The sequence below is a fragment of the Gambusia affinis genome, linkage group LG01 (genome assembly GCF_019740435.1).
Source record: "Gambusia affinis linkage group LG01, SWU_Gaff_1.0, whole genome shotgun sequence".
Classification (NCBI taxonomy): Eukaryota; Metazoa; Chordata; class Actinopteri; order Cyprinodontiformes; family Poeciliidae; genus Gambusia; species Gambusia affinis.
Window position 1 is genome coordinate 21,324,992 of NC_057868.1, and position 14,108 is coordinate 21,339,099.

The 14,108-nt window shown below is 38.5% G+C and overlaps 1 protein-coding gene across 2 annotated transcripts; it reads right to left on the reverse strand.

Moving 5' to 3' along the window:
- Positions 1–353: 353 nt before the first annotated feature.
- dalrd3 (DALR anticodon binding domain containing 3) lies at positions 354–13,636 on the reverse strand. 2 transcript variants are annotated; one of them, XM_044118382.1, is made up of 13 exons: positions 13,189–13,636; positions 11,663–11,970; positions 11,220–11,533; positions 10,083–10,141; positions 9,877–9,978; positions 5,342–5,406; positions 4,975–5,033; positions 4,664–4,746; positions 4,328–4,454; positions 3,313–3,371; positions 3,061–3,177; positions 2,903–2,971; positions 354–2,082 (listed from the first exon to the last, which is right to left on the reverse strand). In XM_044118382.1, exons 1-13 carry the CDS (start codon positions 13,420–13,422, stop codon positions 1,963–1,965), a joined length of 1,716 nt encoding a protein of 571 aa, XP_043974317.1. In that variant the 5' UTR covers positions 13,423–13,636; the 3' UTR covers positions 354–1,962. The 2 variants fall into 2 exon arrangements, with proteins under 2 accessions (XP_043974317.1, XP_043974312.1); XM_044118377.1 differs by lacking the exon at positions 5,342–5,406 and adding an exon at positions 9,684–9,748.
- Positions 13,637–14,108: the final 472 nt, after the last annotated feature.

The window sequence follows — 14,108 nt, forward strand, 5'->3', positions numbered from 1 at the left end:
TTGTTCACAAAACACCAATTCAGTTTCAGTTTGAAATGTATGCTAGATGTAAAATAACAAAAAGAAACTGATGAAATAATCAGTTTAATACAAAATGAAAAAAGCTCAGCCATTAAGTCTCCCCTTCCCAAATCAATAAATAAGACTTTTATGTATAAATTTCATGCTATGTCTTATATTTTCTCACTTTGTGGCACGACTAGGGTTTTTGTCAATAACTTACTCTACAATATAATACTAACGGCTGTGATTTGTCCAGCAGGATGGATGGGATTTAATGGGGATTTACATGATACCTTCAGGAACACATCTAGATTAAGACTTGTGTGCATAACATACACAATGTACAGATATCTATTTTATTTTTTAATAATCGACAATAAATACATCTATGGCATGAACAAATACACAGACGAACTGGAATCAGTAAACCTTAGTTAGGCATAGAGAAGTGGAGGTGATTTAAAGAGGCGAGACATGAAAGCGATTTGGACCAACAGGAAGAAAAAAAAAAAAGTTTAGTTTTACAGAAACCAGTTTACCTTAACAAGCTTCTTTAACCTCAATGAAAGAGTTACCAACTTCTGCCACAAAGTTGCATTTTTATTTTCTTAGTTTTTTAGATTGAGGGGAAAAAAAATAGCTGCAATTCTTCTAAAACTGAGCTTTGAAAGTATTTTTTTTCTACCTCCCTTATTGTCGTCCTCCCCGGGTTTTGGCAGGGAGATAAACTTGGTCCTTGTGCATTATAGCGCCAATTGCTTTATTAACTTCTTGAATCAGTGACTGTAAATTGTAAACAGTTTTGTTCTCGCAGGAGCAGCTTGCTTTACTGGCGTACATCATGCTACCACTGGCTGCGGGACCTCATGGCTCACAAAACGTTTTTCCTCAACTAAACAATTTTAATGAAAGGTTGGATTTCTGTCAACTTTCCAGTTTGATCTTACATTAGTATGCTATAGGTGAACTCTTCTTACAGCTTTCTAAGCCAGTGGTGCTAATAAATAAATACATGCACTGTGTAAATGCAGAGTGCGCTATATACTCACCACTTTCAAGAATGGCATCAACCTAAATTTAGAATCAGTTTGACTCGGCATTTCTTTAAAGCTACAGTTTTAACAACCAGTTTCATTGGCATCAACTTCAAGCGTAAGACTTTAAATACATGGTACAAAATGAAACGGGTGAGCTTTTTTTGTGACTAAACTCAGGCTGTTTATTCTGATTTAGACTTTTATTCCACAGTAAATTAGAACAATGTAAAATCATCCACCAATATCAAGGTTCAGGTTCAAAATTGATCAAATTAATCCTAAAATACACTAAATTAATCTGATTCGAGTTAATGTTGGTCAAAACGCAAACACGGAAACTCTAAGGCAGGTTTTAGAGCTAAATCTGTCGATTGGTAGATTCTTAATACTCAGTTTTTGGCACAAATATCAAACTACATCTGTTTGGTTAAATGTGTTTTTGAGTCATATCACACAGTAGAGCTGTTCTGAGAACAAGTTCAGAAATCAAAAGCCCGACTCTGGTGTCACGGTTCTGGTCCTAGATGTGCTGATGGAAAAAGGTAAAGGAACACTTTGATATTTTTGATTGATCTCCAGACGGACGGAGAGAAAAAAATAATAATCAAGTTTTCCTAATACGCACGAGAATCGACTGAGTCAGAATGAAATGGATGAGTCATATTGGCATCCATATCCATCATCAGAGTCAAAACGCTAAATTATTCCTGTCAAAACTCTGCAACTGAGCAACTGTCTTTTGCTCAGTGACATTTATAAAATAATCACTTCCAGTAAGTCCAACAACACTGACGGGCAGAAATCCTACAAGCATCTGTAACACTGAGTCTCTCAGCTGGGTACACGACATACAGGCAAGAGTTTTGGAAAGAAGGCGGACTGGGTGAAGCAAAGTGTGAAGGATGATGGTGTAATGTTGAGGCTATAGCTGCCTGATGGGGGGGAGGTTAAGGGTCTCCAGAGCTCTGTGGTACAGCTCCCTCAGGGCTCTTAGCAGATGGAGACGACAAAACATCTGGTTGAACAGGTGAGGCAATGGTTCCTGGAAACAACGGAGAACAATTACAGAGAGCCACGTGTTTGTGGTAAATACGTATATAAATAGCAATGCATATGTCTAATTGAGCAAATAAGTCATAAACACATGAGAACCACATTGGATAAACATAGATGGTTTGCAAAATGACGCTTTTGTCCCATTTTGTCACATCACAACCACAAACGTCCATTTTTTGTGTACAAAGTTGTTAAGTTGGAGGACAAAAAAAATGGCATTTTTAATATCTTCCATGAAACTCTGAGGATAATTACTAAATCACATTGACGTTTCTGGTTGCAATTAGGCCTTTCACAATAACAATATTTTGCTGGACCATAAATTGTCCCAGAACTTATTGTGATAAATGATGATACCGTTGTTTTGAGACCATTTTCAAGTGATATAATAGTAATAATGGCATAATAATGCAAGAACATATTCTCAAAATCAATAAACGTTAAATTCTAATGATCATTTAAACAACGGAACTGGGAGACATTTGAAATCCAAAATATATAAACAACAAATGAATTATGAAGTCTGTAAACAAATTTGTCTTTCAAAAAAAGGGATGGTTGAGACCAAAGCACTTGACTGAAGATCAGTTTTTTCGATAAATCGATAAATCAAGCAAATGAAAGTCATTTTCTTTTCATTTATCGTGTGATTAACTGATTTATTGTTTATTGTGAGAGGCCTAGACGCAAATGTGGAGCGAGCGACTCTGAAAAGGACAAAGACGGTCGGCAATTTGAACCGATTTTAGAATAAGCTGCAGTTTCATCCACTCAAAACACAGAAAATCACATGAGCACATCCTCACCCCCAGCACATGGACTCTATTGTAGTACGAGCTGAAGTCTTTACTGAGCGAGACAAGAAATTTACAGATCTGGAAGGACACAAGCAAGGAAGTTACATTAAAATCTTCAACAGTCCTGAGTTATCGGACAACACCGACGGCTCATCAATCGGGCGTACCTGTTCGGTTTTAATGTTCACTCTGGCTCCGCCTCCTTCACAATCTAATGATTGTCCTGATTGGTCGAGCAGCTCCGAGAAAGGAATAAGGTAATTGAAGAGCAACAGCCACTCACCCTGTCCGGGGAAAAAAGAAAGAAAGTAAAAGCAGAGTTTGGGGTTGTATTGCTTTTGCTGTGGTAGGCAGACTTCAAACACCAACAAAAACAACAATGAAATGTAAATAAATTAGGGAAAAACATGGAGTGGTACCTCTTCTTTGAGAGCAGAGAAGTCCAACTGGGACCCATCAGGGATTTCTGGGTACAGACCTGCAGACAGATGGTGGAAAAAGCCTCTAAGAGCCTTTATGTTGCACTAATGTCTTTCAGTCTTAACACTTAAACCTGACCAGGAATGCATACATACACACACGAGTGTGTGTTAAGCCATGCAACAACAATGACCCCCACATAAAAGTTGATGATTCTTCTTTTATTTTGTAGTTGTCTTCATTATTTTCCTTTAACATACAACTGGAAGCAACACAGTAATCTATGCCTAATAATCAATCATTTCGGCTCCCAGTTTTGGCAAACGCTAAATCTAATTTCCAAATCTCAATTAACATTGATTTCTACCAAAACCAGAATTTTTATTCCTTTATTCAGAAATTCAAGGGCTCAGTTTTTTCTTAATATATTTTTATTACAAAATGTTTACATTACAAATGCCAGTTATTGGGTTAAACTAAAAAAAAACACAACAGGGTGAGATCTCCCAATTGGTAAAGTACTGCACAGATTAGAGGCGGTTATTAGGAAATAAAAATCAAAATGCACTTAAGATAAATTTGGAAGTAATACTTTAATAATGATCCCTTCCTAATGTTATAAAACAACAACAACAAAAAAATTGGCATCAAGATATTGTCTAGTTAAGGATGCTAACATCACTTTTAGCATTCACTTGTTCATCAAACAGTGAACACTGAGGTACATCAGAGGGTTAGAAAGGTTTGAGACTGACTGAAAACAAGTAAAAAGGAAGTGAATGTTACTACCATTACCAAAATGTCTACTTAGAAATTCCTTTATAAAACACAATCCCTGACATGTTGTCACTTAACTGTAAATGTCTGTTCTGTATTGGCATCTAAAAGCTCTCAAGGTTCAATAAATACAATAAATCAATGTTACTAATGTTATATTCTGAGAAAACTAGAGGGTCAGCTGGCTGCTCGTTTGCAAGCCGTTCATCAGAACTGAAAGGTGTCAGCGGGTCTCACCCTTCTCCACTCCTCTCTCGTAGCTGTCGAACAGAGTGTGCAATCTGGCGCAGTTATACATCACAAACACGCCTCCTCTTGGCCCTTTGGTAGACACACCGCCTTCCCTCTGGACGTCCAGCGTCACCTGGACACACGGACCTCGATCATACTCAATCAGTTCCTTCAACCCGAAGGAACTGATTCAAGTTAAGAGATGTGTTTGACACCATGAAGCAGTGGAAAAGTGGGTTTATTTAAGCGACGTAGGCATCTTTACGAACATACAATCTTTGCTCGTGTGCGTAGAGAACCACCTGCATGACAAGTTCAGGCGTAGAGAGAGTTTTAACTCACAGGGCTTGTGTGAACTGTTGACAGCAGCTCAAATCTGATCGTGGCAGAGGTCATAACTTTGATGATGTCATCCCAGGTCTGGCCTGCAACAGGGGGTCATCTCACTCATTTACACTTAACATACTGTATAGAACATCACTCAGGTTGTCCTTCAATACATTTACACACACAGAGCACATACAGGGAGTGGCACAAGTAGTCATATTCCGAAAAACTTTTAAAAAATGTTTATGGTTGTACTGTCACTGAACGTTAAAAGCACAGACCTTTGCAAAAGCAATTTGTTTAAGGAGCCAAAAATCAATACTCACCCTCTACTTTATCTCCATACTTCATCTCTGAAGCCTCCTTCATCTGACCTTTTCTCAGCCTGGATGAGAGGAAAAATGAAGCAACATTTACACCAAAGTCTGGGTTTAAAACATATAGCTACAACACTAACAGAAGAAAAACAATCACTAGTCTTTCATTCAGTTATTGTAGAAATGTAATTTAGTAATTAATATTAGTAGTGAAGATAAAAAGCACATCTCTTCTTTTTCTAGTCTAAAATACAAAGACAACAAATATCTCCTGGTACATTTGTTTTATAAATTTACCAGAAGAAAGTCTGGTAAATTCATAAAACAAGTGATGAGATAAAAAGACTTAATAAATAAAAACAGTAATGAATCTTACTGTAGGTACTGTGCAGCAGTGAGGTGAGAACCGGCAGTCTTCACAGGCCCACACACAAGATGTCTCTGCAGCCAGAAAGAGTAAAAGCAGGTTAAAAAAATATGAATACAATAAACTGCACTGTTGTGCGTGTGTGTGTGTGTGTGTGCGTGTGTAAGTGTGTGTGTGTGTGTGAGAGCGAAAGACGGTGGTATGGAAGTAAATATGTGCCATCAGAATTTGAATAAAAAATACCTCTGAAATTTGAATGTTGTATATTAGTGCTTACTTTTTCAGTATTAAAATAAATTCAGAATATATTTTTAACCTAAAAAAAAATTCAATGTCATTATTTTTGCAGTAAAAAAAATTCGGTGTAATTTTTTTTACATGGTTGCAATTTTCAGTTATTAAAAAAATTCACATTCCTATTTCAAAGTCATCAAATTTTCAATATACATATTTTTCACAGTTTAAATTTTCAGTGTTAAAAAATTCAGCATATAAAAAATTCAACTTTTCAAAATTCAAATGCAAAATAAAAGTTGTCCTCCAATACAACTTTATCAAATTCGCCGTCTCAAATTCAGCGTCTAAAAATTCGCTGTCTCAAATTCAGCGTCTAAAATTCGCTGTAAAATGGCTAAGGTTACTTCAGGTCACAGACATTAGCAATGGATGTCCGATTCCAACATCCACCTAATCACGTGACACAACCGTCATATTGAAGAAATACCAGCATCACCCAGGCTGGCGACCATGGAGGCGAACGCAAACCCAACGGTGAGTTTAATGCTTTCATATTTCTATAGTATATTTTATTTTGTGCATGAAGTTTGATACATTATCTTAAAGCCTGATTTAAAACACGGGTTGGGCCGTTGTTAATCTTACAAATAGAAGATATATTTGTGTTTTATATAGTTTCTATAAATTTAATGAGAGAAGAGCACAGTAGGATTGCCATCCCTTTCAGTAAAATACGGAATCGCCTGTAACGAGACGCGATTTGTTCGGTATTTCTGTATGTCCGACAGTAACGCCTATCACATATAAACATTTAGTGTAACAATAATTACAAAAATAAAACACAAGACATGTTAAGCTCAGCTAATGTGGCGGGAGCTAGTAAGGACCCCAGAACGCTTTGGACCATTGATGATGTCACGGTTGCCTAGAAACACTAGGGTGCAAAAGAGGGTTAGCAGTCGTGGTGAGCCGCTCTCAACCTGCGTCTTTTTAAAACGTCCTCAACCGATACTCTACCATGTCCTAGCAAAGATACAGGAGAGGGACGACACACAGGCTGAACAGTGTCAGTGGGGATGAATGCTAGCAATTGTAAAAAAAAAATTAAGAGGGAAACTGAAGAAATTATACTGTCTCTTTATTCTTTAAAACTTATGGTACTGCAGTTTTAGTTTCTCTAGTGAAATAGAATGACACTTTCCATCTGCTAGATCCTTATTTTAATTTCTGAAAGGTGGGAACCCTACAGCACAGAGCTTTCCTGAGTAAAAGTGATCATTCTCATGAAGTGTAAATTTCTTAACTAATCCTTTTTCAACTGCTACTTTGTCTTTTATATATTTTGTGACTACAGGGTAGTCAGGATGCTATTGTTGAATCTGCAAGCCACTTACTTAATTTACTAACTGAAAGACCAGGAGTGGAGGAAGAGGAGACATGATGAAATTCTGGACTGGATGGGAAAATCTGCCAGCAAGTCTGTCTGTGGAGATTGTTCGTGGAAACTACAAAACACTAAGAATTCCTTGTCACTACTGGAATTACAACTCTTTCAGTGAGGATTTTGTAGCATGCATTTCCTCTACGCAGTCTGGCTTTGGCTTGCTTTGAGTGATTGACCTGTTAAAAAAATAAATAAAAAACAATCTACATTTAAGCTGTAGCAGTTCTTTGTTTGTGAATCAGTTTGTTAAAACAAAACAGTTTTGTTGAAATGTAGAATCAATTCAATTTTCTGATTTTGTCAGATCACAAGTTCGATACATATGTTTAAATGTGATCATATGTATTACTCATTAGAGCGACAACATTGCTGTTACTCTAATTTCTCTAGTTTTGTCAAATTCAAAACTAGAGGAACTAGAATAACACAATGTTCAGAGTAGATATTTCATTTCTCTGAGTCAGTACTGTTTGTACAGGCAGTTTTAAATATGAAACTGAAATTGTTTTTTTATGCAAAATTTTATTGAATGTACTTAGATGAGTTCATATATGCTTTAGGTATTAGAAAATAAACAACATAAGACAAAACTTTTTCTGATTCTTATAATTCAAGTAATGTAAAGCAATACAACAATGTACAAATGTACCTAATGGGTTCCTTTTGAGTAAAGAAAAAAAAAAAAAATTACAAATTTAGAACATTTTTGTTCTCTAACATGTCTACCATAAAAGCACTAAAAGTCACCTCTGTGGTAACATGATCAGCATTTTGCTTTACATTTCATAAATGGTGAATTTTTAAACTGGCACGGAAGCGTATTGCTGTCACGTTATAACATCATATGTATCTTATTAAAATGTGATAGTTATCTTGTTAAAACATGATTGCCTTCTGGTGATTTTGGTTGCTTGGTTACAAACAGCCGTTTGCCGTTATTCAGCTATTGTTATTAATAAAATCTGAACATAAAATGTTCAGCAAATACATCTGAGCCTCCGTTATAATCTTTATAACCTCTGTCAAGGCACCGTGGGGTTCAGGAATTGGATGATGTGTACGACCAAGAACCCAGAGCAGGTTAGGAGTCATGTTGCTTCAGTTCGAAGTGGGTGATTGTCCCAGCCACTGCAGAAAGTATCCAGATCATCCTGCAGACATGGCAGGAAGACATGGCAACAGAAGAGGAGTGCTTCATTTGAAATGTCCAGGTATCCCTCTTCTTTAAGGTAGTGTAGCACGTCATAATAGATGCATGTTACAGCCGTCCACAGATCTCTCCACAGTCGCTCAGTCCTTCAATTATGGAGTAATAAACGATTAAAAACTGCCCTTCAAATCTCGTCATATTGAAGACCACACAAAGCTAATGTTACTATAGACATTCAAAAGCATCACATATTGAAACTTGTCATTTGTACAAACCTTTGATTGTGCACACTCTTCCCAGATATAAAACTGCTTCTTCCTGCTCCAAACGATCACGGAGTCTATCAAAAATATGATTCAGCAAAAGTTCCTTGAAAAGAGAAAAAGGAAAAACATTTAAAAATTGTCAGTAAAATAAAAAGTATTTTGACATCAGTAGGTCAGCATTGAGAAGTCACAGTAATCTAAATTAAATTATGATATTTAATCTAAAATAAGTTAACAGATGTACTTACAAGCATATATTTTATTGAAAATGAGTTAAAATCAACTGAAAAACAAAGGCGGTTGTTTATAGTGTTGCTCGGTAACAGAACGAGGTTTTAGGCAAAGTAAAAAGAATGTAAATTAATATTGTATATCAACAATTGTCAGATAAGAGAAGCAGTATTTTGGATGATGTTGTAATGAAGTCACCTGAACAATACGGTAGCTGATCAGAATGGGATTGTGGTTATAATTAATCGGAAAGTGTTCACAGCCCCTCTTTGAAGCACACAAGGCAGCGATATTAGCGGTAGCATCTCCTGAAAAATTACGACTTTACTAAGACTGCCTGTCTCAGTCTCACCTAAGACAACATACAAACAACCCAGAATGTCGCCACCCATCAGTTCTCTTTAAAGATTCTAGACTTGACCCAAGTGGTATTTCTTTTGAAATAAAACTGGGGAAATTGGACGTGGGACAGCGGGAGGGGCTGGGGTGCTAGGAGGTAGCAAGATGTAATATGCCGGCACTACACGGTGTAAGATTAACAACGGCCCAACCGTGTTTTAAATCAGGCTTTAAGATAATGTATCAAACTTCATGCACAAAATAAAATATACTATAGAAATATGAAAGCATTAAACTCACCGTTGGGTTTATGTCGCCTCCATGGTCGCCAGCCTGGGTGATGCTGGTATTTCTTCAATATGACGGTTGTGTCACGTGATTAGGTGGATGTTGGAATCGGACATCCATTGCTAATGTCTGTGACCTGAAGTAACCTTGGCCATTTTTACAGCGAATTTTAGACGCTGAATTTGAGACAGCTAATTTTAGACGCTGAATTTGAGACGCTAATTTGAGCAAGTTGAATTGGAGGACAACGAAAATATTGCATTTGAATTTTGAAAAGTTGAATTTTTATATGCTGAATTTTTAACACTGAAAATTTAAAGAAGAAAGTCTGGTAAATTCATAAAACAAGTGATGAGATAAAAAGACTTAATAAATAAAAACAGTAATGAATCTTACTGTAGGTACTGTGCAGCAGTGAGGTGAGAACCGGCAGTCTTCACAGGCCCACACACAAGATGTCTCTGCAGCCAGAAAGAGTAAAAGCAGGTTAAAAAAATATGAATACAATAAACTGCACTGTTGTGCGTGTGTGTGTGTGTATGCGTGTGTGCGCGTGTGTGTGTGTGTGAGAGCGAATGACGGTGGTTACCTGAGAGTGTGTCGCTCCGCTGGCTCTCCACAGCACCGCTATCTGCTGCTGGCGAAACTCATCCTGACAAGAAGTCACATGTAGCACTGTTACCATGGTTTTCTGGGGAAAAAAAGAAGCCAGGGAGGACATTTTTTGTGAGAACAAAGAGGATTCTGCAACATGTGGTATTTGTGTGCTTCGAAGTGTGTGTTTGTTTGTCTCACGGAGATGTCAGCCGTGGACAGATCCAGTTGTGCCAGGTGGGAAACACTGTCTCTGTGAACTAGAAATAATAATAATAAAAAAAAGAATCAAGTTGCTGTTCAGCATCCATCTTCTCATCTTTTCTTATATTTGACTTCCAAAACCTGGGTGAAAACATCCAGCAGATTTTGTAGCAAAAATTTATTTTTGAAGGTACTAAACCTGGCTTCATTACAGGTACGGTGACTGAACTGTCACATGATAAAACATAAAATATTTAACTTATTTAATAAGTTAAATATTACTCTAAAATAAATATTTTCCGTGTGCAGCTGGACTCTAAAGTTGACCATAAGCACTTTGCTCTATTACTCCAATACATGGCACGGTGCTTTATGGTAGACATCTCTACTTGTCATTTGTCTGTTCAACTGAGACTGAAGTATTGGGAGTTTGTTCGGGTGGAATTTTACATATTTGAGTTATGCCGCCAGACTATTTTTAGGGACAAGAGACTTTATGTTTTCTACCAACACTTTAAAACTAAACATATTTGTTCAGATTTTTTGACCATCAGGAAGCTTAGCATTTTCCATGCTAACTAGTCCTGAAAATCTTAAAAGGTTTTGACTGTTTTTGTCATTTCTTGGAGTATTGCAAGGTTTGACATTGGTGATCAGTCGCTGGGGCGCTCCCTCTTGGGAAGATTGGCAACAATCTTATCTTTTTTTTTTTTTTTTTACTTCTCACAGTAAAATTGTGTGCTTATTTCCAGTTGAAAATATAAATTTTGGTAAATGTGTGTGCTAGTGAAACAACAAACAGCTGAACAATTCCTAACCCCAAATAAACATACCAAGCAACACCCCATCTACTGGGGAAATACAAGCAGAAAAGGGCCACTCATATTCAAAACACAAGTCATCTAACCAGTTAGTATTCAAAATTCACATTTACATCTTCATTGCTTACAACAAATCAAGATTTGAAGCTTCATTATAAAACCAGGATTTTGAGAAGTCTCTGAGTCAACTAAGAAACACATTTAACAAAGAAAATGTTCATAAATAATCTTTGTGCATGGGAGGAGGGGTACAACATAGAAACTTAATGAGGAGTTTTTTAATAAATTCAAAAATCTAAGACTCAGGCCTTACCTTTGCAGGTGCCAAGGGTGGGGTCATACCCTAGCAGGCCCTCCTCTTGGAAAACCCGCTTCAAATTAATTCGGAGCCCTCCTTCGTTCTCCTCCTCCTCCGCAGCTTTTCTACCTCCTCCCCCGCTGGTCCTCCTGCCTCTCTCTGTTCCCCTTTCTCTGTACTGAGAGTTCTCTAGCGCTTTCTGGATCTTCTCCTCCCGCTCATCATTCGCGCAGTTAGCAGGAGCTGTCGGCCAGTCAATGCCCAGAGCTTGGAAGAAGGCGGCGACGTCGCTGTCTTCCGGAAGAGTTGGGCAGAAGTACACGTCAAATCTGTGGGGAGGAAGAATTATCACATCATTAAAAAATGCATTAATTAATGACAAATTAAAATAGTCTGATCTTGTAATAAAACACCCTGTTATTCTTCTCTGTTTTCTTAAAATTCCCTCCCGGACTCACCCTTGTCTCCTCAACAGTGCCCCCATGTGGTCAGCCAGCAGAACAGTTCTCAGCTGGCCCAGGCTCAGCGTGTCAGGACTGGGTGTGTTTGGTTTAGGGTGCAGCGCAGGACAGTTGAGCACCACACAGCCCTCCCTCTGGCTCGAGGGCTTTAGATACTCGGTGGTTCCGCCTGCCAGGACGGCCCTGAAAGCTGCAACCCGGTCCACTCGCAGCCTCAAGCCCTCACCCATCACCTCCCCACCCGCCACAGGAAGCACCCCACCGCCTCGAAGAGACAGGACTCGGGACATGACTGCCTGAGGAACCTGAGAGGAGACACACATAAAAGGGAACAGACTAGAAATAAACAAATAGATGATACAACTACAACAGGCACATGGAAACAGCTCAACAGCTTGTGATGATTTGTGCCGCTCTCATTTTAAACAAATTAAGAAATGTTTGCAGAGGTCACTAAAGGGCATCCCCCTTCGCCCTCATTGACAAAAATCAAACAAATTTGGTGCCAATCAACTGTGAAGCAAACATGTTGGCTGCACAAACACATCACAGTTAATTTATATGAATTTCACTTGATGTTGTTAGTATGGGGCTGGCATGGGACAGGTTGATCTCTTCTGACCTCTGGGGGGAAAAAAAGAGTAATCTAAAACATATAACTGCACAAATGAGATTTGTGCTAACACAGCACAGGTGATTGACACCATACTTTGTAAATGTGAGCGGGTGGCTGAGCTTTGATGATGTCTGGAAGCATTTAATAATATCTTTCTGATGGCAGCACAAGCTAAAACATTTTCTACACAAACGTGTAAAAATGTCAATTAATAGAGAGAGAACTTTAAGAGACATGTTTCCACCTAAAAAGGTAAAGGTTGCTGTAATTTAGTAGCGCTCATGTGAAGTTCTAGCCTGAGAAATGTGTGGGCAGCCTCTGTTTCAGCACAGCCAGCTGACCCACATTAGATTTGCAACTCATGGGTAAATAATTACAGCTACAGGCTGGTAGTGTCTGCTCTCACACAACGGAGGAAAATCAGTGGCTTATAATCAATATATGGGCTCTGGCAGTGTCATACATATTTAAAATGTAGTTTATGGTTTGCCTTATGCCTTTACATAAGTTACAAGTGAGCAAATTTAACTTTTTGGTAGCTTTTAACTACAGCCAGTTTTCTGGAGTCAGCCTACGTTTTCAGGTAGGTAGTTCCGTCCTCTTTTTTTATTGGCTGACGTTCAAGTTGTCGAACACCTGAGTAGAAGCATTGATACGAACGAGAACTATATTGCTCAGCGGAAGAATAAGATGAGGAGTTTTGGCGCATGAACTTTTACGTGGTAATTATCAGCAGATAAAGTGATGGTACGTCATAAGTGCTGTTGGCTTTCCAAATTTAGTTAGTACGCCTTCAGACAAGAACCTTAAAGTTTCTATGTGCACAGCGAACGAAAATTTGAAGTGAGACACGATTACATTAACATTTTATTTTATTTTTATTTTAATGGGTATAAGACTGACAGACCTGTCCGTCCGCATACAGCGTGTTGAGCATCGTGCTCGGGGACAAGAAGTCCCTGTTCCGCAGGTTTTTCGCGCTGCTCTCCTTGAACCAGAGCTTCTCCGGTTCGGGGAACATCCTGTCGCTTTTCCCACGGCTGGAGCCATGGACGTGTTCACGCTTCCCTCGCAGTGCGGAGCTGAGCGCTCGCACTGTGGAGGTGATCCGCAGAGGCGAGAGCTCGTCGATGTTCTCCATCCTCACCGCGGCTCTGACAGGTGAGCTAAACTCGCTATCTGCTCATTCACTCTCCGTTCATGTCCGTTTCGGTACGGCTTAAGTGTTGGTGCCGCTGATGGGAGTAGCGGTGGATGTACGGTGTTCTGGCCCGCTACTTGCTGGTCGATGTCAGATATAGGCTGTGTGTGGTTGGGAGGACTGCATTGGTTGTTTACTGTCAGCGGAACTACATGAAAAGCATGTTTCTCCCGAGATACATTTTTTGGTTGTACCTGTGTGGTGCCATCTAGTGGATTGCAGGAGTAAATACATCTTGTACTTCAAAATGTGACTTTCACAGTGCAGGTGTTGCCAGCCTATTTTCTCTAACATTTGACATCAAATATTAACCCTTATCGCTAATACGCAATTGGATCAGTTTCATAAAACGTCACGCTATTAATAAACAATGACCCAAATAAAATAATTATGACATTGCTGTTTATATATTTGTTATTTTTACCATTTTTCTGTAGTTTCTTACTCAATGATGAGATATTTATCTTAATTAAAATAGCTGTGAATGGTGCTTCTAATAAAAAATGTATGCAGTCCACAACAGAACTTGGTGTGGGTAGCGGGGGTCACCGTGCATAAGCAACAGGATTCTAACCTGAAAAAAACATTGTAGACACCTGTTTGTGAACAGGTTCAACCACCTGGCT

Excerpts from the sequence above, each read along its gene's own strand:
- dalrd3 (XM_044118382.1), bottom strand. The coding sequence starts at position 13,422 with ATGGAGAACATCGACGAGCTCTCGCCTCTGCGGATCACCTCCACAGTG. Across the intron at positions 11,534-11,662 it reads GCACTGTTGAGGAGACAAGG|ATTTGACGTGTACTTCTGCC; the intron begins GTGAGTCCGGGA and ends TCCTCCCCACAG. Across the intron at positions 9,979-10,082 it reads TGTCCACGGCTGACATCTCC|AAAACCATGGTAACAGTGCT; the intron begins GTGAGACAAACA and ends TTTTTTCCCCAG.